This window comes from Terrapene carolina, unplaced genomic scaffold (assembly GCF_002925995.2).
Source record: "Terrapene carolina triunguis isolate 2854851 unplaced genomic scaffold, T_m_triunguis-2.0 Scaffold66, whole genome shotgun sequence".
Classification (NCBI taxonomy): Eukaryota; Metazoa; Chordata; order Testudines; family Emydidae; genus Terrapene; species Terrapene triunguis.
The window spans coordinates 42,878,330-42,904,743 of NW_020664417.1; the positions used below are offsets into that span (position 1 = coordinate 42,878,330).

The 26,414-nt window shown below is 43.5% G+C and overlaps 1 protein-coding gene across 1 annotated transcript in view; it reads left to right on the plus strand.

Moving 5' to 3' along the window:
- Positions 1–26,414, plus strand: part of WWC2 (WW and C2 domain containing 2) — a 162,969-nt gene that overhangs the window by 70,237 nt on the left and 66,318 nt on the right. Inside the window, exons 3-5 of the mRNA XM_024194493.1 lie at positions 15,146–15,349; positions 17,286–17,362; positions 23,290–23,369. Coding sequence (XP_024050261.1) covers positions 15,146–15,349; positions 17,286–17,362; positions 23,290–23,369 — 361 coding nt within the window. The remainder of the gene's footprint in view (positions 1–15,145; positions 15,350–17,285; positions 17,363–23,289; positions 23,370–26,414) is intronic.

The window sequence follows — 26,414 nt, forward strand, 5'->3', positions numbered from 1 at the left end:
TATTTAGAGTAAAGTAGTTGTTAAGTATAGTTAGAGTCCCAGTGCGGACTTCGCCCCAGGTGGGGCATTCTCCGGTCTCCCGGGTTTAAACCCTGAGCGGACTGTAACAGGCCTGTGCCTGTAAGTGACCCCCATAGCAGCTGCCTCAAGTGCTTGGGGAATCACACGTAATGAACAAGTGCTGTATTTGTAAAATCTTTCAGCCCAGGACTCAGAGGGAGTGGGATAGTCATTTGCGGGCTCTGCTCATGGAGTCTGCCCTTCATCCAGCTTCCGAGCAGTCCCACCAAGACTCGCCAAGTACCTCGGCCTCTGTGCGCAGTACGAATCCAGCATCGGGCTCCGCCCGGCACCACTCCCTGTCACGGGTGTCCAAAAATAAATCAAGGAAGTACGACACCCCAGCAGCAGGCAAGAAGAGCCATAGGTCATCGGGCAAGAGACCCAATTCAGGCCACCCAGCCACTCCGTGGCCATGTGAACATGCCTCCCTGGTTGTGTAATATACTGGAGTGACTTAATCTTCAGGTGACATTTTTTTCTCCTAGGTGAATTGTATAATTCTATGAGTCTGTACTTTTCTCTTGGTACTCATGTCCACTTGAAGCAACAATCTACCATGTCTCTGGTATTTTCTTCTGGGAGCCCTAGAAATCTCTCATCTTCTACCTACACAGCTTCCCTCACATCCCTTCTCCATGGCTAATTGCCATATCTTTGGCCAAGGAGAGCTGCATGTGGTTCACACTGGAGCAAGTCAACATTGCTACTTGAGTCTACCAGGGGAGATGCTGAAAATTTATTGCTTCCATAGCATTGCTATTCCTGGAATAAAAATGTCCAACTCTCTCCTGTCTACTGTTACACTGTGCTTCTGGTAGGTCGTAAGGTTTTAGTATTATTTATTTTATAGAAGTATGATCTACTGAAGATAAGGTAATTTCCTTTTGTTAAAGACTTTTTTTTTTTTTTTTTACCAAGACTTGGCAGAGTTACTTTGTAGCAAACAAGAACATAAATATCTGAAATGAACTAATGAAAAATTGAAATACTTCATGTCCTATGAAGCATTTTGTTTCCCATGCACATGTAATGTGTTGTACTGAAGGTTTTCTGTTTTCCTTCTGGTTACAGCTTTCTTCAAGAGCAGTTTAACATAATTTTAAAAAGTCCTAGTTTATTGGCACTGAATTATTATTTGGCCCAAATTCTTATCCCAGATTAAGTGTTTTGAACCTTGACTGCTGTTGGCCATGAATCTTGGTGTCCCCACTTTGGCGTTAGCACTAAAAGTTATAGTAAAAAACAAAACTGTACATAAGAGATATAATAATTCTAGTGCTCAGGAATTTTCTTGGGCAAAACATAGCATCTTGCTGTTTGTGTAATTCTCCCAGTAGAAACCCATAAGTGTTGGTTTTTCATTTTATAGAATTTTATAGAAGTATGGTGCATCTCACAGATCTTGAATATTGGAGGAAGTAAGGTCCCCAGTTGTTCTTGTTGTTAAATAAATAAATATACAAACTGTCCACCTGAAATAGCTTATAATTGAAGCACACTGATTTTAATAAAGATTTCTTAGAAAAATTGATTAACTTTACAATGTGCAATCAACTTTGCCAAATGAAGCTAAAAACAAATTGTCCGGTTAATTTTAGTTGGTATACAATGATCCTACATTCAGACTTTGTCTCTGCAGCACATATTTTGCAATATTATGCATTCTGCATTTGTGTCATGATTAAATAAGTGAAATTAACACTAAAAAGTAAGATAAAGGGCTTTTTATCTAAGCAATGTTTTTTGTCCCTTCCCCCACATATTCCTTGAGAAGTCTGGTGTCATGTGAATGCTTCTTAGAACCAGAAAAACTATTAAAAATAAAATACATCTAGGGATACATTTTTGTTCCTGTCTAGTTGTGCCATTAGTACATTTATTTTATGTATTTCCTGTGCCATAAATTGGCTTCATAACTTTCTTTGCAAAAAAACAAATGAATATGATGGTGACCAGCTAGCCATCATAGAATCATACAAATGTAGGGCTGGAAGGGTCCTTGACAAGCCATCTGGTCCACTCCTCTGCCCTGAGGCAAGACCAAGTAAACTTAGATCCTCCTTGGCAGGCGTTTGTCTAACGTGTTCTTAAAAACCTCCAGTGACGGGGATTCTACAACCTCCCTAGGAAGCCTATTCCAGACTTATCCCTGGTCTACACTAGGAATTGACATCGGTACAGCTACGTCTCTCAGGGGTGTGGAAAAACCACACCTTTGAGACATAGCTACATTGACCTAACCCCCAGTGTAGATAGTGCTGGATGGATGGAAGAATTCTCCCTTTGACCTAACTACTGCCTCTTGGAGAGGTGGATTACCTACGCTGACAGAGAAGCCCTCCTGTTGGCATGGGTACTGTCTGCACTGACGTGCTACAGCTGTGCAGCTGCAGTGGTGGAAGTGCTCCGCAGTAGTGTTTTAAGTGTAGGCATATCCTTAACTACTCTTAGGCCTGGTCCACACTAACTCCCCACTTCGAACTAAGAGATGCAACTTCAGCTACGTTAATAACGTAGCTGAAGTCGAAGTACCTTAGTTCGAACTTACCGCGGGTCCAGACGCAGCAGGCAGGCTACCCCGTCGATTCCGCATACTCCTCTCGCGGAGCAGGAGTACCGGCGTTGACGGCGAGCACTTCCGGGATTGATCCGGGATCGATTTATCGCGTCTAGACAAGACGCGATATATCGATCCCAGAAGATCGATTGCTTACTGCCGGACCCGGAGGTAAGTATAGACATACCCTTAAAGTGTAAGTTTTTCCTACTATCTAACCTAAATCTCCCTTGCTGCAGATTAAGCCCATTGTGTCTTGTCCTACCTTCAGTGGACCTATAAAACAGTTGATAACTGTCCTCTTTATAAAGATCTTAACATATTTAGAGACTGTCTCAGTCTTTTCTTAAGACTAATCATACCCAGTTTTTAACCTTTCTTCATAGGTCAGGTTTTCTAAACCTTTAGTCATGTTTGTTGCTGTCCTCTGAACTCTCCAGTTTGTCTACATCTGGTGCCCACACTGTGGGGCGTGCCCCTGTAGGGGATTGGGGAGGAACATTTGAGGGGGTGTGGTGGGGGCCCAGGCTCTGCCTGCAACTCCATTTTGGCCCTGCCCCCAGCTGCAGCACCGGCCCCGGCCTTGACCCCTGTCTCCCTTCCGCAGCCCCAGCTGCAGCTCCAGCTCTGGCTCCTGGCCGTCACTCCTGGCTGTGGCTCCGCTTCTAGGGAAGCACAGACCGGGTAAGGGTGGGACATGACCGAAAAAGTCTGGGGACCACTGGTCTACATCTTTCTTAAAGTCTGGTGATCAAAACTGGAAACAATACTCCGACTGAGGCCTCACTAGTGCCGAGCAGAGCAGCACCATCACCCCCCATGTCTTACATGGGTCAGTCCAGTTAGCACTCCCCAGAACATTAGCCTTTTTTTCACAACAATTTGACATTATTGACTCTTATTCCATTTGTGATCATTATAATCCCTGAATCTTTTCAACAGTACTACCATCTAGCCAGCTATTCCACATTTAAAGCTGTGCATCTGAAATTTCCTTCCTAACTGAATTCCTTTGCACTTATCTTCATTGGATTTCATCTTGTTGATTTCAGACTAATTCTTCTATTGCATAGAATCATAGAATATCAGGGTTGGAAGAGACCTCAGGAGGTCATCTAGTCCAACCCCCTGCTCAAAGCAGGACCAACACCAACTAAATCATCCCAGCCAGGGCTTTGTCAAGCCGGGCCTTAAAAACCTCTAAGGAAGGAGATTCCACCACCTCCCTAGGTAACCCATTCCAGTGCTTCACCACCCTCCTAGTGAAATAGGGTTTCCTAATATCCAACCTAGACCTCCCCCACTGCAACTTGAGACCATTGCTCCTTGTTCTGTCATCTGCCAGCACTGAGAACTGCCGAGTTCCATCCTCTTTGGAACATCCCTTCAGGTAGTTGAAGGCTGCTATCAAATCCCCCCCTCGCTCTTCTACAGACTAAACAAATCCAGTTCCCTCAGCCTCTCCTCGTAAGTCATGTGCCTCAGCCCCCTGATCATTTTCGTTGCCCTCGGCAGGACTCTCTCCAATTTGTCCACATGCTTTCTGTAGTGGGGGCCCCAAAACTGGACGCAGTACTCCAGATGTGGCCTCACCAGTGCCAAATAGAGGGGAATAATCACTTCCCTCGATCTGCTGGCAATGCTCCAACTAATGCAGCCCAATATGCCGTTAGTCTTCTTGGCAACAAGGCCACACTGCTGACTTATATCCAGTTTCTCATCCACTGTAATCCCTAGGTCCTTTTCTGCAGAACTGCTGCTTAGCCAGTCGGTCCCCAGCCTGTAGCAGTGCATGGGATTCTTCCGTCCTAAGTGCAGGACTCTGCACTTGTCCTTGTTGAACCTCATCAGATTTCTTTTGGCCCAACCCTCCAATTTGTTTAGGTCACTCTGGACGCTATCCCTGCTCTCCAGCGTATCTACCTCTCCCCCCAGCTTAGTGTCATCTGCGAACTTGCTGAGGGTGCAATTCATCCCATCATCCAGATCATTAATAAAGATATTGAACAAAACCGTCCCCAGGACCGCCCCCTGGGGTACTCTGCTTGATACCAGCTGCCAACTAGATATCGAGCCGTTGATCACTACCCGTTGAGCCCAACAATTAACCAGCTTTCTATCCACCTTATAGTCCATTCATCCAACCTATACTTTTTTAACTTGCTGGCAAGAATACTGTGGGAGACCATATCAAAAGCTTTGCTAAAGTCAAGGTATATCATGTCCACTGCTTTCCCCATATCCACAGAGCCAGTTATCTCATCATAGAAGGCAATCAGGTTGGTCAGGCATGACTTGCCCTTGGTGAATCCATGTTGACTGTTCCTGGTCACCTTCCTCTCCTCCAAGTGCTTCAAATGATTTCTTTGAGGACCTGCTCCATGATTTTTCCAGGGACAGGTCAAGATTGTTTGTCAAGATTGTTTTGAATTTTGTTTTGAATCCAGGTGACAGCAATATGGGAGGGGTTGCAATTTTATAAGCATGCTCTCCACTCCATTATCCCAGTTATTAATGAAATATTGAATAGTACCAGATCCAGAACAGATCCCTGTATGACCCCAGGAGATGTATCCTCCCAGTTTGACCAGAAATTGTTGATAACTACTCTTGAATTTATGGTCTTGAAACCAGTTATGCACCCACCACATAATAATTTTAATCTAGACTATGTTTCCCTAATTTGCTTATGAGAATGTAAAAAGCCTTACTAAAATCAAGATATATCACATCTACTACTTCCCCCCTCCCCCACCCCCCCACCCCCATCCACTAGCTAGGCCAGTAACCCTGTCAAAAGGAAATTAAGTTGATTTGGCATGATTTGTTCTTGACAAATCTATTCTGGCTATTAGTTATCACCATATTATCCTCAAGGTGCTTACAGATTGATTGATTGTTCCAGTATCTTTTCAGGTATCAAATTTGGGCTGACTTGTCTATAATTCCCTGGGTTATCTTTGTTCCCTTTTTAAAGATAGGTACTATGTTTGCCCTTCTTCAGTCATCTGGGACCTCACCTGTTCTCCATGAGTTCTCGAAGGTGATTGCTAACTGTTCTGAGATTGCTTCAGCTAGTTCCTTAAATAACCTAGAATGAATTGCATGAGGCTCTACAGACTTGAATACATCTAATGTTTCTAAATATTTTTTAACTACTTCTTTCCCTATTATGCTTTGCGTCCCTTCCCCCTTGTTGTTAGTATCGATTGTGCTAGGCATCTAATCAGCGGTAGTCTATTTAATGAAGACTGAAGCAAAATAGGCATTCAGTACCTCAGGCTTCTTTGTCATCCAGTAATAGCAAAATCCCCCTCCCTGTGCACCAAAAATTAAAAAGTTGTGGAACTGGTATATAGCCCATCAGAGTCGGATCTCGGCCGTTTACCTTCCAGGAGTCCAGAATGTCACAGCTGATATGCTCATCAGGCCCTTCTCCGAGGTCTACAAATGGGATTTGAACATTCAGATCCTTCGTGGGATATTCCAGAGGTGTGGAATCCCTGTTGCTGAATGTGGCAAATAGGTCCACCTCTGGAATTGCTGCCTATTCTGCTCAAGAGGAGGCCTCTCTTTGGGAAATGCCTTTCTCTTTCCTTGGACAAAGTGCCTGTCCTACTAATTTCTTCCAACACCACTAACTATAAGAGTGATGAATAAGAACCCTGACCTCGTCCTGCCTGATATCCTCTTAGTATTTACCTGGCCAAGGCAAGCTTGGTATCTTTACCTGCTTCATCGGTGTGTCCAACAAGTGCTCAAGTTTCTGACTGCCCCTCATCTCCTCTCCCAGGATGTAGGTAATGTCCTTCACCCCAACCTAGGGGTCCTTTGTTTCCAAGCATGGCTCATAGATGGTTCATGGGATTAGTCTTCACCTGCTTTACAGGAATACAAGTATTACTCAACAGTAGAAGGGAGCAAACTCAAATTATTTACCTTCAGAAATAGAAAAGGTTTAATCACTTTTGTCACCATCACCACCTCGTGCCTGAATCTTCTCCATTCTCAGCCATCTTGGATTATCTGCTGGATTTTTTAAAAAAAATCAGGTTTATCAATTAGCTCTGTTAAGGTTCATCTTGTTGCAATATCAGCATTTCATTCCCCACTAGAGGGGTTTTCTATGTTTGCTCCCCCTATGTCCTTGAGATTTATTAAGGGTCTGAATAATCTTTACCACCAGGTTAAGGGTCCTATTCAACTCTTGATGGCAGCCTGTCTTTTTATGGGACCTCCATTTGAACCTATGGTGACCTGCTCCTTACTTCACTTACCTATGTAGATGGCCTTTCTAGTAGCTATCACCTCAGTCTGCAGGGTTGGAGAAATTGGAGCATTGATGGTAGACTCCTCCCTCCCTCCCTTCCCCCCCCCAATTCCAGAGTCTCTGAGATATGCGGAGCTGCTACATGGGCTTCAGTACATACCTTGTCTAAACATTATACTTTGGTCCATGCCATTAGTTCTGGTGCTATACTTGGTTCTGCTGTACTGTCTTCAGCCGTGGACTTGATTCTGAAGCTGCCTCTTTTCTGGGAGGATATTTCTCGGGAGTCGCCTGAAGTGGAGTACCCAAAGGGACGCTACTCGAAGAAGAAAAGGTTGCTCACCTTGTGCAGTACTTTGAGATGTGTCCCTATGGGTGCTCCACTACCTGCCCTCCTTCCTCTCTGCTTCTGATTGTTCTTGTTGCACATACAGATAGAAAAGGAACTCAGGGTGGTTCGCCAGCCCAGCCCTATATACCTTCAGAGCACAGCACGAGGATGTATAGAGCGTATGTGTGGGCCAAATGGACACTGCTAATAAAAAATTTCTGATTAAGGACTTGAGGGGCACATGCACACCTGGAGTGGAGCACCTACAGGGACATGCATGTCTAAGAACCACAAAAACAACAAGGAGTCCAGTGTCAAATAAATAACAGATTTATTTGGGCATAAGCTTTCGTGGGTAAAAACCTCACTTCTTCAGATGCATGGAGTGAAAATTACAGATGCAGGCATTGTTATACTGACACATGAAGAGAATGTGTCAATATAATAATGATAAAGATTTTCTTCCTATAGGACCTTACCTACCAATTCTGAGTTTCCTAAAGTCAACTTATTTGATGTCCATTGTCCTTATTCTGCTGCTCTCACTCCTTCCTTTCCTTAGAATCATGAAATCTGTCATTTTATGATCACTTTCACCCAAACTGCCTTCCACCTTCAGATTTGTTAGCAATTCCTTCCTGTTAGTCAGAATCAAGTCTAAAATCACTTTTCCTTGGTTACTTCCTCCACCTTTTGAAACAAGAAATTGTCTCCAATACATTTTAAGAATGTATTGGAGATTTTTTTTTTGGTTTTCCATATTGTTTTTCCAACAGGTGTCCGGCTAGTTCAAGTCTCCCATTACTATCAGGTCTTGTATTTTTAGATATTTCTGTTTTGTTCTAGAAATGCCTGATCCTTGACCACTACCTCCTGATTTGGTGGTTTGTAGCAGACCCCTCCCATCATGCTGTCCCTATCTCTTCCGCCGCGGCCCCCCCCCCCCCATCATCAACACCTTTTATCTTTACCCAGCGACTTTCAGCTAGTTTGCCTCTCACCTCTTTTTAGACCTCAGAACGATAGTATATATTGATGTTTAATGCAATACTTGCTTCCTTTTTTCCCTATCTATCCCCTTCCTGAATAAGCAGTACCCCGCTACACCAGTAATCCAGGCATGTGAATTGTTCCACCAAGTCTCTGTGATGCCAATTAAGTCTTAATTTGGTTTGTGTATTAGGACTTCCAGTTCTTACTGTTTATTCTGCATACTCCTTGCATTTATGTATGCACTGCTAAGATGTTAAGTAAATTCCTCCACTCATTGCCCTCTTGTTGCTCCAGTGACCCTGTTACTTACATGTGCGTGCACACACAGCTCCAGCTTCTAGCTCTTAGTTATCTTTTTTTATATCTGCCAGTGGGCTTTGGTCACCTGCCAGAGGGATGGATGAGCCTCCTCAATCTTTCCATAATGTCACTGATGTGGCCTCCAAGCAGGCAGCACACCTCTCAGGACATCAGTCAGGTCGGTAGATGGATGCCTCTGTCCCCCCAGAAGGGATTCCCTGACACTAGCATCCTACGTCCCCTTCTCTTATGTGTGGTGAGTGTGAGTCCCTATCATCCTTGAGGGTAGGTGGCTCCTCTTTCTCAGGGCTGCTCCTTATTGCCTGTTGCCCATACTGCATGCTGGTTCTGGACCTTGAAGGATGGGTCTCTGATGATGCAGAAATATTATTACCTTTTCATATCATACCTTGATATGAAAAGGTAATAAGCTATTTTTTTAAGTTGTGGGGATTAAAGTTCTCTTCAATAGAACAGATCCTGCCCACGCTATGCTGGATTCCCTACCATTCTCTGCCGACGTGTCTTCATCCTGACCTGGAGGAATAGCCTGTAATGGTAAGAGAATAGTTCACTATCCATACCCATTAAGTGCTTGTCTCTAACACAGCCAACTCCAGCTATTTGTGGTGGAGTGTCTTATGATGTAGACTCTTATCCACTGGAAGCTGGACTGAAACCCCCAAACTCATTTCACATAAGCTATTGAAGAGCTATGGGATGGAAATGCATTTTGTTGTTGTGCTGGGCTGAATTTCAACTAGTGACTTGGAGATGAAAGGCTCCATATGCCACTACCACTTCTGAGCAATCCAGCCCATTAGTGGCATACCTTTAACTGTCCTGATAATATTCCCATGTAAAACTTTAACAACCGGAAGTCAGGTATGACAAAACCAATTCTCATTCAAGCAAAAACCCTTAGAAGGGTATTGTGGGTCGTCTCAGTGTGAAATTTGCTTTGAAAAAAAATGAACCCTTAATTTTGAATGTCCGTGAACATTAGAAAGCATGAAAAAGCAGAGTTAATCACCCAAATGATCACTGCTTCCAGAACTGTAGCATTACATTATCAGGAAAGGGTAATAAACTTTATTCTGTCTATGGACTCCTATGTAGAAACTGGTAAACTGTTATATCAGTAGTGTGGCTCTGAATTTTCATGTGAACGTATATTTAGCAATGTAACTTCACATAAATATATTTCTTTATCTAATGAGTTGTTTTTCACTCATTTCTAAAAGGCCATATAGTGAAAACTAGCCTCTATTTTGAAAAGCATCTCTTGAGGGGATTTTAAAGCCTTATCTACACATGAAGGCTATTCTGGAATAGCTTTGAGTGGAGTAACCATTTCTGAATAAAATCACATTTATAGTGTAATAGAGTTTCCACTCTAGAATAGCTGTGCTGGCCAATTTCCCTGTGTAAATAAGTACCTAGTCGCCTAATCCTGAAGTCACAGAAGGGACCATATTAACAACTTTCCAGGAGGCAGAGGGGCGCTTATGAATGCACATATTCTAAAATAAGCTCACATAATCATAATGTTGGTTTGTATATGCAGTTTTGAGAGGCAAAAAGAAATTGCTTCATTAAGTTTGTCAGCAATAAAAATCTGCTGCTGATCAGCTTTGTCCTTGTCCTGCAGTCACAAGGACGGGGCTGTAGGCTACGTTTTTTAGGACTCTGTGGGCTACAACTGGCCTTGGAGCCACACATTGAGCAATCGTTACTTAAACCTACAGAGCAATTACCTACAATATGCTTGAAGACCAGACCTTCGAATCTTGTAAAATTATTCTCCATTGCTACTAGTGTCACTCTTAAAATACAATTACATCATTGCATCCTTCCAAAAACCAACACAACTGCATTTATCTTATTTGATCGCTGACCCATTTGAGTCCTGTGCTGCATCCTCCTTCACAAGAAGGAACACCTCTGAAAACGCAGCACTCATTATTTTGTGTAAATAGCTGTGGAGGTGTTTTAAAACACAATAGCAATAATAAATGCACTGGTGGGGACATGTGTTGCCCATTTGAGGGGAAAAAAGGTATTGATTGGCTTCTTTGTGTGTGTCGGCTGTCTCTGTGGAAAAGCGCAGGTGACTGGATTTTGTGGTTGTGTAGCTAAAGTTAGTTTAAAGAGAGATTCCCTGTTGAGATTGTTGGAAAGCCAACTGAATAAAGCTGCCCTGCTTTAATCTTTTATGTACTGCACTTAAGTTTTATGTGATGGGTTCTCTCTCTCCCTATGCTTGTTTGGTGTATACTTTTCCAGTAGAAGTGCACTACACTGTCATGTATCTGTATTTGGAGAAGAATCACCAACATTATATTCTCAAACCTCTCATTAATTGGGCATCTTGTTATTTTTGTGAATTTATTTAATGAACTGTCTCATTTTCTTTCTGCCTCCCAGATATGCCTAATGTTAGCACCAAAAAGGATAAAATTTGAAAGACTATCAAGTATTATTGATAATTATTATCACCAGGGATCTTGCCTTGGAATAGAAGAAGCTTAAGGTCCTGTTTACACTAAAAATTTCAGTCAATACAAATTACTCTGGTATACAGCTGCTGAAGTCCGTGTATCACTCAGGCATCTGTGCACATTTGGCTGCTTGCGTCAGCACTGCACCTACTCATCAGGAGTGCTTCTGCTGATGCAAAGTACGGTACACCATGGTTAGGTATCCCCGTGTGCCATGCACCATTGTCCAGTGTGATGCCTTTGGGGAAATTTTCACAGTGTGTTGTGGGGTAGAAATGACTGGTGGGATTGCATCATAATGTAGTTTTTGAGATGATGAGCAGTGTCTGCAGAACTTTCAGATGTGAAAGGTCACGTTCCTGGATCTATGTGCCAAGCTCACCCCAGCCCTCCAATGCATGATACCAGAATGACAGCGGAGAAGCGAGTCGTGATTGCACTCTGGAATCTTGCAAAGCCATATTGCTACTGGTCTGTGGGAAGTCATTTTGGAGTTGGAAAATCCACAGTGGGAGCCATTGCCATGCAAGTGTGTAGGGCTATTAATTATCTCTGCCTATGCAGGACTGAGACTCTCGACAATATGCCAGACACGGTGGATGGATTTGCATCACATCTCTGTTTTGGCACCAGCCCACCTCGCCATAGAGTACATCAACAGAAAGGGCTATTATTCTTTGATTATGCAAGTGCTGGTGGATCACTGGGGATGCTTCACCAATATCGATATGGGCTGTTGAGGGAAGGTGCAGGAAGCTCACATCTTTAAGAAGGAAGGACTGTTCAGAAAGCTGCGGGTTCAGACCTTCTTTCCTGACTGGAAATGCCAATTGTCATTCTGGGGGACCCTGCCTACCCCTTACTCCCCTGGCTTGTGAAGCTGTACACTGGCCACCTTCATAGCACCAAGGAAAGATCCAACTACTGGCTCAACAGGTGCAAAATGAATGTGCTTTTGATAGATTGAATGGACACTGGTGGTGGCGTTCACTCACTAGTTTGGATCTCAGTGATTATTCTCAGTGATATCTCAGTGATTATTGCTGCTTGTTGTGTTTTGCATAGTATCTATGCGGCAAAGGGGGAAAAGCTGCTGCCAAGTTGGAGGACAGAGGTGGACGGAATTTAAAGTCAGAGATAAGTGGTTGTGGGAGGCTTTGAAAGAACACTTTAACAGTCAGCCATAGTAGTGTTCTGTAGGCTGGGAGCTTTGGGTGTTGCTTGGAATTGAGTAGTGCTTGCTGTACACTTATAAATGCAGGTGTTGTCCTGAAGCCATTAACTATGTGGTGCATGCCATATGTACATTTACAAGTACTGTTTGCTTTGAGTACCTCTATGCATTCTACAGTATGTATTGGGAACTAATAAAGATTATTTTATTCTCCAAAAATTGAACTTTATTGAGTGGGGAAAAACAGGGCAGAAAAACAATATGCAAAAAACCACAGGCAATGAAATATAAATTAACAGTGTGGAACTTTAAAACTGGAAAGGCAATAAACATTTCTGTCCATTTCAGTGCACGCATGTAGCTATGGCTACAATACACCAGCCGTGGTTCTCGCAAGTTAGTATATGTGAAGCTGTGGTTCCCTAGCGTAGAGTGATGGGGTAATTACGTGCCCTGTGATGTCACATGGTATGTTGGAGGGTGTCGGTAGGGAGCAGCGACCATGGAGGTTCTTCAAGGGCTGCAAAGGGTGGGAGTCTGGAATTTTTGGACCTGTAGGTCAACCAGTATTTGGGTTTGCAGCCTGAGAGGACCTGAAGGTGGCAATGTAGGAAAATGTCTTTAGTGAGGGGCATGTTACTATCGGGAAGTGGAGTGAAACAGGACACTTGATTATAATAGAGCAGCTTGTATTCTGTGGGATTAATATTTTTAAGTGATCAATATTTATTACTGAATATTCCCTTTTGTCACTTGATGTGGAGTTATTGTACTTTTTATCAGCTAAAGATTTATCAGTTAAACTTTAATCTTGAAGTGAGCCAAGAGTTTTAATGATCTTCTTGTATGTATAATGGAATTGCAGTGTTTAGGTTTCAGATTGGATAGCTTTGCCATGGCGATGACTTAAGATAACATCAGCTTTCCTCTCCTTTATTATTATAACTTGGTGCAAGCTAACACTACATTAAGCAGCCAGGAAATGCTAAAGTTAAGGTTGACAATGCTGCTATAATTCTGCCCCCTTGCATATCTGCATTAAGGCAATCTTATATCAAGTGAATCACACTTCTTTCTTGCAATATAATAACCTTTCTACAATCTTGCATATTGAAGCCCATGTGAGTATGACTTTAAAGAGTGTTTACCTTGTGCATTTAACAGCATTTTGTGTAGTCAGGTTCACTTTTTCTTACGTTGTTTGTGTGGATTCCATTAGATTGCTAATGGCAGAGAAAACACAAATACACATTAAGAAAAATAATTTAACCTTTCACTCAGCAGAGGTGGGGAGAAACCCATTTTAAAACATTAGGAAAATGTGATTGCAAAACCACCAAAATAGTAGAGGGACTCCAGAACAGGTGTAATGATGGTACCTGAAAGTGCTTTTAATTAACTTTTTTTTTTTAAATAAACTAGATTTCAAGAGGTCTGTGCTCATTTAAGGGCTTTATATTGACCCAGTTATTTATAACAGAACCTTAGCTGTAATTCAGGTGGAAGGCTTTTCCTAAAATTTCAAGGTATTTGATCAGTTCAGAAGACAATACCAACTGTTTAAAAACTTTTAGAATGTATACTACTGTATTAGCTATTGTGCATTAATTGCTCATTTTAAAGTTGGTCTTCACCAGAAAATAATGAAGAAATGCTTTTAGAAAAATAAACTACTCCACATGCCTACTAGTCAAAGCTTAGTTGTCATGTTAAATTAACAAGGTAATAAAATGGACTTTTAAAAGAAAATGCATGTAGTACCAAACCTACAACTTTGGATCCCTTTTAACTTCTTTGAGACAGCTAAACCAGCTGAAGAAACTGTGGAGTATCCAGGCTATTTATACTTAGGGTTACCATATTTGAACTTTCAAAAAAGAGGACACTCCGGGGGTGTGTGTGTAGCCCCGCCCCCTAGCCACTCCCTCCCAATTCCCGCCCCCCTGACTGCCCCCCACAGAACCCCCAACCCATCCAACCCTCCCTGCTCCTTGTCCCCTGATCGCCCCTTCCCGGGACCCCTGCCCCTAATCACCCCCCGGGACCCCACCCCTTATCTAAGCCTCCCTTATCTTTGTCCCCAACTGCCCCCTCCTGAGACCCCCCCACCCTACCTGTCCCCTGACTGTTCTGACTCCTATCCACAGCCCAACCCCCACCAGATCCCTGGGACTCCCACGCCTGTCCAACCGCTGCCTGTCCCCTGTGCCCCCCCCGAACCCCCAACCCATCTAACCCTCCCTGTCCCCTGACTGCCCCAATCCCTCTCCACACCCCTGCCCCCTGACAGCCTCCCCAGAAGCCCCGACCCATCCAACCCCCCCTGCTCCCTGTCCCCTGACTGCTCCGATCCCTCTCCACACCCCCGCCCCCTGACAGCCCCCCCATAACTCCCAACTCATCGAAACCGCTCCCTGACTGCCCCCCAGGACTCCCCTTACCACCATGCCGCTTGAGCCACTGGCTCCACGTGGAGCAGGCTGCCGCGCTGCCGTGTGCATAGCCCCTCCCGCACAGAGTGCTGAGGCAGGGGGAGGGGGGAGCGGGGGAGGGGCTCTGGCTGCTGGAGGCCAATGGGAGTGGCTCAATCAGCCCCAGCCACCCTATCAGCCGCGCCGCACTCTGCATGGAGGGGAGGGCGGGGGAAATCCCGGACCTTTCTATCTTATTACCAGTTCCTCCCGGACGGCTATTTAAAGACGAAAAAGCCGGACATGTCCGGGGAAATACGGACGGATGGTAACCCTATTTATACTGGCTTCCCAGCTTCTTCCTCCTGACTTATCTTCTTGTGGAGGGACTAGCCCTACAGTCTAGACTTAAACTAGAACTGCGAATTACAAATAAAACCAAAATTGTAGACACACCAAAAGTGACTAGCACACTGAAGTCTATTCACTTGGCAAATTTAATTTATTTAACTAAATTGAAGCTTTTAAAACTATATATTTTTAAGAAACCACACAGATAGAAGATCCCCGAAAACAATGGAGGCAAGAACAAGAGCGAATGCTAAAAGACTATCTCATGGTAGCGCAGGATGCTCTCAGTACCCAGAAGGAGCTGTACCAGGTGAAAGAACAGAGACTAGCACTCGCCCTGGATGAGTATGTACGTCTGAATGATGCCTACAAAGAAAAATCAAGCTCTCGTACCAGCTGTAAGTACATTAGAAATGTGTATGTTGTAACTCCTTTGAGCGTGCTCTGTAATGGCTCTTGTTCTGCAATTCAAGTCTAGTCCTCAATGTTTTGAGCCCCTGGCTGTTTTTCTGACAGCATTTCCACTTTTTGCCCCTTAAGGCAACTGTGTTCTGCTGCAGAGAGCTCTGGTCTGTCCAACACAGTTGAACTCCTACAGAAATTTGGGCCAGGCATTTGGCTCTGAAATCTGTTCCTTCATGTGGTTTGCTGGAACCTAGATTAGGTGGGTTGGTGTTCTAAGGATCCAGGATCACTTGTTCCTTTTTGGCTTACAGCCACCAGATACTCAGTATGTAAATAGGTGGCAATGATAGATGGAGCAGTAGATTTCACTGCTTGCTGTTGGTAACAGTTTATTTTAATTTTTGCAAAATGTGTGCAGATATAAGGCATGGGGTTCAGTAAAAATAAGTGGGATCATTTTTTATTTAAATCCCCAAAACAAAGGAGGGAACCTGGTGGCCAAGTATAGTGTTTTTGAGAGGTCTGTGTTTGTGTTGTTGGCCAAATATCTTACTCCAGGGTGGGTAGTGTTTAAAAAGCAGCAAACTCAACTCCTGAAGAGAAGAGTAGTGAGTCTCAGGCTCTAGGGTTGCCAGGCATCCAGTTTTCGACCGGAATGTTAGCAGTCCGGTTGGCCGCCCGCAGCAGACTCCGCGCGGCTCCCGGGAAGTTGCCAGCATCTCCCTCTGGCTCCTAAGTGTAGGGGCAGCCAGGGAGGCTCTGCGTGCTGCCCCCACCCTGAGCGCTGGCTCCGCAGCTCCCATTGGCTGGGAACCATGGCCGATGGGAACTGCAGGGGCAACGCTTGCAGGCAGGGACAGCATGCGGAGCTGCCTGGCCGTGCCCCTGCCTAGGAGCAAGAGGGAGATACTTGCAGCTTCCCGGGAGCCACCTGAGGAAAGCGTTATCCAGAACCCAAACCCCCTCCCATGCCCCAACCCCATGCCCCAGCCCTGAGCCCCCTGCTGCACTCTGAACCCCTTACCCCCAGCCTGGAGCCCCCTCCTGCACTCTGAACCCCTCATCCCACACCCCCAGCCCGGAGCCCCTTCCTGCACCCTTAACCCCTCATTTCTGGCCCCTACGAGGGGGGCCAAAACCCCCGTCCCCATCCCGGAGCCCCCTTACACACTCTGAACCCCTCATCTCTGGCCCCACCCCAGAGCCCGCATCCCCAGCTGGAGCCCTCCCCCAGCATCCCAACTCCCTGCCCCAGCTGAGTGAAAATGAGTGAGTGAATGAGGGTGGGGGAGAGTGAACAAGGGAGGGGGGGATGGAATGAGGAGGGGGGCCTCGAGAAGGACTGAGTAGAGGCAGGGCAAGCAAGGGTGGGGGAGAACAAGTGATGGAGGGAGGGGGGAATGAAGTGAGTGGCAGGTGGGGCCTCGGGGAAGGGTGGAGCAGGGGCAGGGCAAGGGTATTCAGTTTTCTGCAAATAGAAAGTTGGCAACTCTAGTCTCAGCCAGCTGAATAAACCCACCTTCCAGAAAACGTATTTGTTGTGAGAGCTCCTTGAGCTCTGAAGATTCCTTCCCTCACAAAGTGTGCTGCCCAGCTAGAAGAATGGTGGCCAGGTGTTAAAAGCAGGGGGAAATGGGGACTTGCCTTGGGTTCCATCCTAGACAAAGAGCTTCTCCTCCCTTAAATTTTTGAACTCACCCAAATGATGGTAGCAAAAGTAGAAGAAAATGTGTTGAGTATTCATTAATTATTTTCACACAGATGCTGACTGTACTGTAATAAGAGGTATACGTTAAAAAAGCAATATCCATTTTTTTTGCACTGTTATGTTAACCTCATAGTTTTAGTGCTAAGTGAACTCTTCAAGATTAATGGTTGAAAGTAGTAAAAAAAATTTTTTCTTTTTTGCTTTTCTTTTCTTAAAATAAGTATTCTCAGGCTCCTCATCCAGCACAAAATATGACCCTGACATTCTGAAGGCGGAAATCTCCACTACAAGATTAAGGGTGAGAATGCTTAATTTAGTTCCACTGGAATTCTGCACATAAGGTTTGTGACTGCAGTGTGCTGAGCTTGGGCTAGCAGAGATTCAGATTTAGGCCTTTTGCACCCAGACATTGAAACCACCTAGCATTCTGGCTAAACGCTACTCAAGCATTTTAATTAAACTGTTAGCCAAATCATCCTAAAAACCAATCCAATTAATTTTTAAAGGGAACACCCTTAACTTTGAGAAATATATTCATTGGTTTAAATATGCCTCATAACTAATTTCACCTAGAAAATAATTCAATAATTGATTGATTCCTTTTTAAAGGCGAAAACTGGGAGAAGAGAGGGAGAAATCCTTTAAAAGTGCCTAGTATGTGGATCAACACCCTGTGCTTAATTTAAAATGAGATCCTTTTATTTCTAAAATCAACTTTGGGGCTCTCACGGCAGAATTGGTTTTAAATTTGTAATGACCAGGATAATTTGGGACTTGTTTTAATCTGCAGATACAAAGTATTGAACATAAGTGTGCTTCTGTACACAACTACTAAAAGATTTCTGCATATTATAGGCATTGGATTTGGTTATCTTTTTAATAATATGAAAAATAAATAGTTTGATTTATAGCTTGCTCTCTCATGAATTAACCTTAAATAAGGGGGGAAATGATGTAGAATAAACTTAAAATCTAAGTAGGAAGGGGGAGTTCTGTTATGTGAACTGTGTCAAACACTGCATTTTGTGCAGTGTGGGTTCTCCATTTGGTATTGAATTTTTTGTCTAGTCAAAACCTGCTCAGGTTGGAAATACAGCACCTTCATATGCTTGGTGCTTGAATCGGTCCTAGGGATACATAGGTTCTGTATGCATAGAATTTACACAAGGGGTGCTGGTTATAAAGCTTTCAGCGTCCCCTGCTGGACAATTCCTAGCATTTACAGCAGCCCCAAAGTCACGTCTCCTCTTTATATGTAGTCAAAATCACAGTTAGGGTTATCGACAGCCAGTATTTGGGAAGTAGTATGATGTCACACGTGTAACTTATTTTTCCAATTAACATTTAACACATACACCATACTGCAGTACATTTGCTTCCCAGGTCATGCACACCCTTCCCACTCTCCTACCCAGGTTCATTATTGCCAGTTACTTAATTTTTAGGGAGTGGGCTGGCCAGCAGATTACAGAACATATTTCAGAGGCAAGTTTCAGGAACCCTTGAAGAGGTGGGAGCCTTCTGGGAAGAGGGATTTAAGCCTGTAGGAGAGGCTGACAGGATGACAAGGCCAGGGATGGGAGAAGAACAAATGTGATGGGGAGGGCAAATGATTGCCTCTACATGTGGATGGCTCCCTTTAGGAATGGCTAAGGAATTTAACCATATTTATTTGCAGAAGACTGGCAGAAAGCTAATGTTGTACCAATATTTAAAAAGGTGAAACAGGATGACCTGCGTAATTATAGGCCTGTCAGTCTGATGATTCCAAGCAAGATAATGGAGCAGCTGATACGGGACTGGATTAATAGAGAATTAGAGGAGGGTAACATAATTGTCAGTCACCATGGGTTTATGGAAAATAGATCTATCAAACTAACTGGAGATCTTTTTTGATGTGAACACAGGTTTGGTTGATAAAGGTAATAGTGTTGATGTAATATACTTGGACTTCTGTGAGGTGTTTTGACTTAATACTGCATGACATTTTGAGTAAAAAAAAAATATTGATATAAAATTAACATGGCACACATTAAATGGAGTAAAAGCTGGCTGACTGATAGGTCTCAAAATGCAATTGTAAGCAGGGAATCATCATCAAATAGGTGTGTTTCCAGTGGGGTCCCACGGGGATTGGTTCTTGGCCTTACACTAGATAACGTTTTATATTTTAATTACTTGTAAGAAAACATTAAGTCATCAGTGATAAAGTTTGCAGATGACAACAATTGGGGTACTGGTAAATAATAAAGAGGACAGATTGCTTGGTAAACTGGAGGCAAGCAAACAATGTGTATTTTAATATGGCTAAATGTAAATGTATACATCTAGGAACAAAAATGTGAGCCATACTTAAAGGATGAGGGACTGTATGCTGGGAAGCAGTGACTCTGAAAAAGATTTGGGGGTCATGGTGGATAATCAGCTTAACACGCGCTCCCAGTGCGATGCTATAGTCAGGAGAGCTAATGCCATCCATAGATGCATAAACGGGGAACCTCAAGTAGGAATAGAGGTTACTTTACCTCTGTATTTAACACTGGTGCGACCACTGCTGTGTCTAGATCTGGTGCCCACAATTCAAGAAAGATGTTGATAAATTGGAGAGGGTTTAGAGAAGCGTCATGTGAATGTTTATAAGATTAGAAAACATGCCTTGTTAGTGATAGACTCTAGGAGCTCAGTCTATTTAGCTTAACAAAGAGAATGTTTCTCCCTATTAATATTTGAATCCTGGGTGGGAGAAGGGGTTAGCACTGAAAAGCCGGGCTGAAGAAGAGATTTGAATGTGAAGAGGAAGGTTGCTGTTGAACAAGGAGGGAGTTCAAATCATAGGCATGGAAGAAGGCTTGTAGATGGGAGAAGGGACAAAAGGACTGTCAGGCAGGAAGCTTAGAGAGGAGTATGGGCAGTGGGAAAGGGTGTAAGATGAAGCAAGTGCAGAGGTGTGTGGGGGCAGAGGGGGTTATACAAAGCCTTGAAGGAGAGGACAAGGAGCACAAGAATAGAATGCTTTAATGTAAATAGAGTGCAGTAAACAAACAGAGGTCATGCTTCATCATGTAGGTCACATTCTTCTGGGATAGCACACCTAAGGTTATGTCTACACTGCAGATCTTACAGCAGCACAAAAGTGCTAGTGTAGACAGAGCCTAAGTCCCTGGTGTAACACTCGGTATAATGAAATGAAGATGAATTACAGTAGAGGATGTTTAGAAGGTGATCTTTAGGAACACTTATGAGTTGTGGGGGATCCAGTCCTCCTAGCAGTTCTGTGGTTCTAGGGAAAATGGGGATGGTTTTAATCTCTACATTATATAAAACATGAATGTGGTAGTGTAGCTGTTAGTTTTTAAGGTTTTTCCATCCCTTGACTGGAAGTTTTGAGTGAAATCATTCCTGGGGATTGGAATTTTAGTTAGTTCTCAGTTTGTTTATAGTTAGGAAAATGTCTTGCTAGTCAGATGGTGGGTAGCAGATGAGAGCTTTAATGTCCCTTTGATACGGTCAGTGAATTGGATTGTAACATTTCTGTCAGGATATCTACAATTAGGCTTGCTATAGCCACTCCCTTTATCACGTTAAATGTCTAACATGATCAAAGAATTTGATTTCTGTCAAAGGAAGCAGTTACAAATTGTATTTCCAAAAAGATGAGTCCAGCCCAACTCCCTATATTTAGATAAGAAATTTTACTGAAAAAAAAAATGCTTGAAACCATTTATTTCTACTAAGGAAAAAGACATGAGCCAAAAAAATTTCAAACTTGGATGCCTAAAATTAAGCTCCTCAAGATGCATCCGAAGAAGTGGGTATTCACCCATGAAAGCTCATGCTCCTTATACGTCTGTTAGTCTATAAGGTGCCACAGGACTCTTTGCTGCTTTTACAGATCCAGACTAACACGGCTACCCCTTTGATACTCAAGATGTATTTAGGCACCCAAATGTTTAGGTCCTAAATCTTCAGAAGAGATGAGAACCCAGAAGCCCTTTTGAAGACTGTAAGAGCTGCATATACTCAGCACCTTTAAATATCAGACCTATTTTATGTAGGACTCTAACTTTAGATTTGAGAGAGAGAGAGAGAATAAAATTTATATTTTATTTTGGGGAATGTGTAGGGAATGTCCATCCAGTTCTGTGAACATGTTCTCAAAAATACAAATTTTGGGATATAATTTCTTTTCTGCTTATATATTCCCTCCAGTTCTCTATTGTAACAAAACCCATAGTTAATCATCAAAATTATATTAAAAGTAACTAGAAATTTTTAACACAACCAGGTTTTTACCATTTTCTCCTGGCAAGGAAGTGAACCCATTGAAGGTGGCATCCCACTACTTTTGTCTACCACCACTTTCCCAGTACCTTTCTTTGTGACTTATCATCGGTCTAACCTCACATTGTAAACTCCTTGGAGTAAGGGCCTTGTCTTTTTCATTTTGCTTGTAAAGCAGCAACTCTGCCCCTGGTGCTATATATAAAGAACAGACAATGGTGGAATAGAAAGACTATATCTGCATTAGTTTAGGATGTGTGTGCTACTTATGAGTGCTAAAGCCATGATTGTCTTATAGAGGTCATTCTAACTTAATGAGTGCCATAAAACCTTAATATGAAACCACCCTGTATTCTATTTGCCCTGATACAAGCCCATTGAAATAAATGGAAAGAATTGACTTTCATGAGTTTTGCATCAGACCCTATTTGCTACACTTCACAGAAAAGAAAATTAATGATGTTTGAGCAGCAAAAAATGTAATGGGTTATTTTTTTGTACATCACTTATGAGTCAACTATGCGGTCCATAGAAGAAGAGAAATGTTATTGAATACGGTTTTTGAAAGCTTTAAAGTTACATAAATAACTACATAAATACAAAATAATGTTGTAATTTTAAATATCCTCTATCTCATGACCTTCCAGGACTGGGAGCAAGTGCTGTGTGTTTCACCCGAAAGGGGAGAGTCTCCATTTTCCACATGAGACAGCACTAATTTCTAGCCCTTGTGATTTGTATATTGGACCTTAAACTGGTCACTGGTGCAAGACTGAATATTGTATATCCTGGACAATGTAATTTTGAAGCTTAAAGTCCATCATGGCAGGGGAAGGTAGGAAATATTTGGTAGGGTTTTCATTTTCAAATAATAATTGTTTGAAAAGTTAAAACTAGTCCCAGGGCAGATTGGCTAGTGTGCAGAGTGCAAGTATGGCTGTCAGAGGTGTCATAAGTGCAAGTTATCACAAGACTCCACAATTTCATGTGGGTGTTACTACCACAATGACATCTGGGATGTATTAAGTAATTATTACTTACATTAAAGGGACACTGTCCCATATCTGGCCTCCACAGTTTGGGTTAGTTTATTTGGAAAGTTTTTACATGACATTTAAAAACAGTTCCAACAGAGCTTTTTGTTTTTACTGACAGACATTTTTGGATGGCGCAGCCCAATCTGTCAACATTTGAAATAGCAACATTAGGGTGAAAAAATAGGAATACTCTTTTAATCCCCATGGGACTGAGATTTTTTTTTTTTTTTGGTCAGAGTAGGAAAAATGTTCGCCTCAAATGTTCCTCCTAAATAAAGATAGTTGGTGTGTATGCGTTTGTAGCCAAAACAGACCAGCCTTGTGATTGTCTGAGAATCTAGAAACTGATTTGTGTAGAAACAAAAGTGAAATTGACTATTCTATTCTTGTTTCCAGGCTGAGTGAAATGCAAAAAGTAAACAAACACGCTAAACAGACAAGCCAACATCCTAGTTTTATTAAAAGGAACAATTCATGAGGAGAATAGGAACACTTTCTCTTCTGACTCTTTTGAAATATAGCCAACTGAGAGCTTCTTGGAATGATCAAGTGAAAATTATAATAGAAAACTAAAAAAAATCTGACTGTCTAAGATAGTTATCATGCATGCTTAACTAGCAAAGTAAATTACATTTTAAAATTCTCTCAGGTTTAGTAACCCAGTGTCAATGCTAATAAGAAAATGTGTTTTTAATCTGACGTCCATTTAACACAGAGGTAAATTGCACACAGACATCAAGAGGATAACAGAATGCCTTTGTTTCTGATAAGTGCTAAAAAGCATCACACATAGCAATTTACCTTTTTTGCTTATCTAATGCAGAGACGGCATTAATTGTTGGAAACCATGTGTTACACTATTTAACAAGAGGAATTTTCTAATTCTTGCTTTGATTTCACACAAAAGGTTAAGAAGCTGAAGAGGGAACTCTTTCATATGAAGCAAGAACTGCTCTATAAAGAACAGGGCTTTGAAACATTGCAACAGTAAGTATAAGAAAATAATTGAAATTGACTTAAATAATTCAATCTACTAGTTAGGACTAAACCAAATACAATTATGATTGCACAGATTTGCAGTGAAAAGACTAGGAATAAGAAAATGGCTGGAAAGAATCAACCAAAAATGAACTGTTTCCAAAGGGCTAAAGCTTTTTTTATTAGGCTCCAGAGAATCGATAGAAACCACAAACCTGCTTTGGGAGTAAAAAAAAGCAGTAAAACGAGTTTCATCTCACATGTAACTTGCCCATTACACAAAAGTGTGTTGGAAAAGAGCAGGAAGGAGGCTTTGTCGTAAGTCCCATAAGAAGGGAGATTAGATCCTGCCTGCCCCCTCAGCTGGCATGGAGAGAGAGGTCTGCTACCATAAGGAGGTGTGAACAGTGCACAGCAGAGAACAGCTCAAAATGAGTTGCAGTTTTGAGAGTTAAGGGAGATCTTGCCTTTTTAAATGGATCACTCTCGAGCCCTGCATCATACATCTTCTCAGGCTTTATCTACACTACAGAGTTAGGTCGACGTAAGGGAGCTTACTTCGACCTAATTATGTCAGTGTCTACACTACAATGCTGCTTCCACTAAAGTAAGCAGCCCGCTGCACCGACATAACTCCACATCCACGAGAGGTGTAGCACTTATATCGATGTAGTTAGGGCGACACAGTGTCCCTGTAGACATGGCGTTACTTATATCGGCTGTTATATCGGGCACTGGCAGCCCGAGCTGTCAGGGGAGTGTGGGCCTCACACTCCTGCTGCCGCCTCCCAGTGAGGGATTGCAGGGGCGGGAAGCTGGGGGACCTCCAGCTGTGAGGCCCCTGCGGGAGTCTAAATGTGAAATAATAGTAGCCAGAAAACAGACAAAATGTCAATTTCACTGCTGGTAGGCTTCTTGCTGTGAAATTGCAGCCCGCTCAGGCTCACAGATATGAACCCGGCACCCAGCTGACAGCTCGGGCTGTCGGGTTGGGGTGTCCCAGCTGTGAGCCAGTACCTGCCAACGGCTGGGGCGAAGGGGGAACTGTGAGCCCCATGCCTACAGCTGAGGCTGTCAGCCAGAGGGCTTCTGAGCTCCAGCTGTCTGTCCCACAATGCCTCACTTCAGTCAGTGGAAGCGCTCCTGGTGAGGATGCACACCACTGACAGAAGGAGCAAGTGTGGACATGAACCTCTGCTTTAATTATTGCAGTGGCTGTACGTCGACTGAAGTCGACTTAATTTGGTAGTGTAGACGAGCCCTTCAGTATCCGAACATCAGCCAGGCTAGTTCTGCAGCAGAAAGGTACTTTCTGGGAATGGCAACCAACCTATGGTGGCCCCTATCCTGACCAGTGTGAAAGTGTGGATAGTTTTTTACTGCGGAACCTGTTTATAACTGAAACCTGCATAGAGGGGCAGGTAAGTCAATTTACTTACCGATTCTGTGCTACAGAACTCCTCCCTCTGATTTAGAGTATTTGCACAGACTATGAATTCATATCTTTGTGAGAGATGACAGCTGGATTTTTTTTTTATAGGAACCCTCTAAATACTAAAAATGGAAATTGTAAGAGGATTCAATTTCACTTCTTGGGAATCCAGTACCAATCTTAGCCATAACACACTTACTTAGTTAGGCGGATACACACAATTAGCAATTTCAAATTTCTTTTTACTGAATAGCATTCCTAAGATAAACCATTACAACACAGCCGTTACAACTCACCCTAGCTAGACTAACCTCACTAACTAGTGATTTGTTATTTTCCTTTAAAGTGAAGAATGTTACACAGGGTCTAAACCCTAAAATATATATGTTTATACCATTATAAAATAAATACAAGGATTGGGACTTCTGCTTTCACTTGGGCTCATCCTGGGTATTATATTGACAACAAGATAAAACATCCAGTTGCACCACATAACCAGTTGTTTCAACGTCCACAATACTGAGCATGTACACAATTTCAAATAAGAAAAACTGACTATTACTGTAGCTGTTAGGTACACATGGTGTCTTTGGTTCAATGATGTAATACACTTTAGAGACATTAGACCTCCAGTCTATGATTCCTCCTTTGTGGTGTTTTCCCAGCCTCAATTCCACTGACTTCTGTAATCAAAAAACTGTATTGAGATCCAATCTGCAGACTCAGCCTGGCACAGGGGTGGGCAAACGATGGCCCGCGGGCCAGATCTGGCCTGCCAGCCATTTTAATCCGGCCCTCAAGCTCCCGCTGGGGAGCGGGGTCTGGGGCTTGCCCTGCTCCAGCAGGGGAGTAGGGTCAGAGGCCGCTCCACACAGCTCGGCCCCCTTCCGGCTTCTACGCATAAGGACAGTCATGGGGCTCTGCTTTACACGCTGCCCCCGCCCCAAGCGCTGCCCCCGAGAACCGTGGCCAATGGGAGCTGCGGGGCGGTGCCTGTAGATGGGACAGTGCGCAGAGCCGCCTGGCCGCACCTCCACGTAGGAGCTGGAGAAGGGACATACTGCTGCTTCTGGGAGCTGCTTGAGGTAAGCGCCACCCAGAGCCTGCACCCCGTAGCCTGCCCCAGTCCTGATCCCTGTCCCACCCTCCAAACCCCTTGATTTCCGCCTGGAGCACCTTCCTGCACCCCAAACCTCTCATCCCCAGCCTGCAACCCCGCACGCCCCAAACCTCTGCCACAGTCCTGATCCCCCTCCCACTCTCCAAACCCCTCGGTCCCAGCCCAGAGCACCCTCCTACACCCCAAACTCCTCAGCCCCACCCCAGAGCCTGCACCCCCAGCCTGAGCCCTCACCCTCCTCCTCCTATATCTCACTCCAGCCCGGAGCCCCCTCCCGCACCCTGAACTTGTCATCGCTGGCCCCACCCCGGATCCCACACACCCGAACTAGAGCCCTCATCTTCTCCCGCACCCCAACCCCAATTTTTTGAGTATTCATGGCCCACCATACAATTTCTATTCCCAGATGTGGCCCTTGGGCCAAAAAGTTTGCTCGCCCCTGCCCTAGCAGCTCCCTGCAGTACTTGGCTGGATCTGACTGGTGTTCAAAATGTCTGCCAAT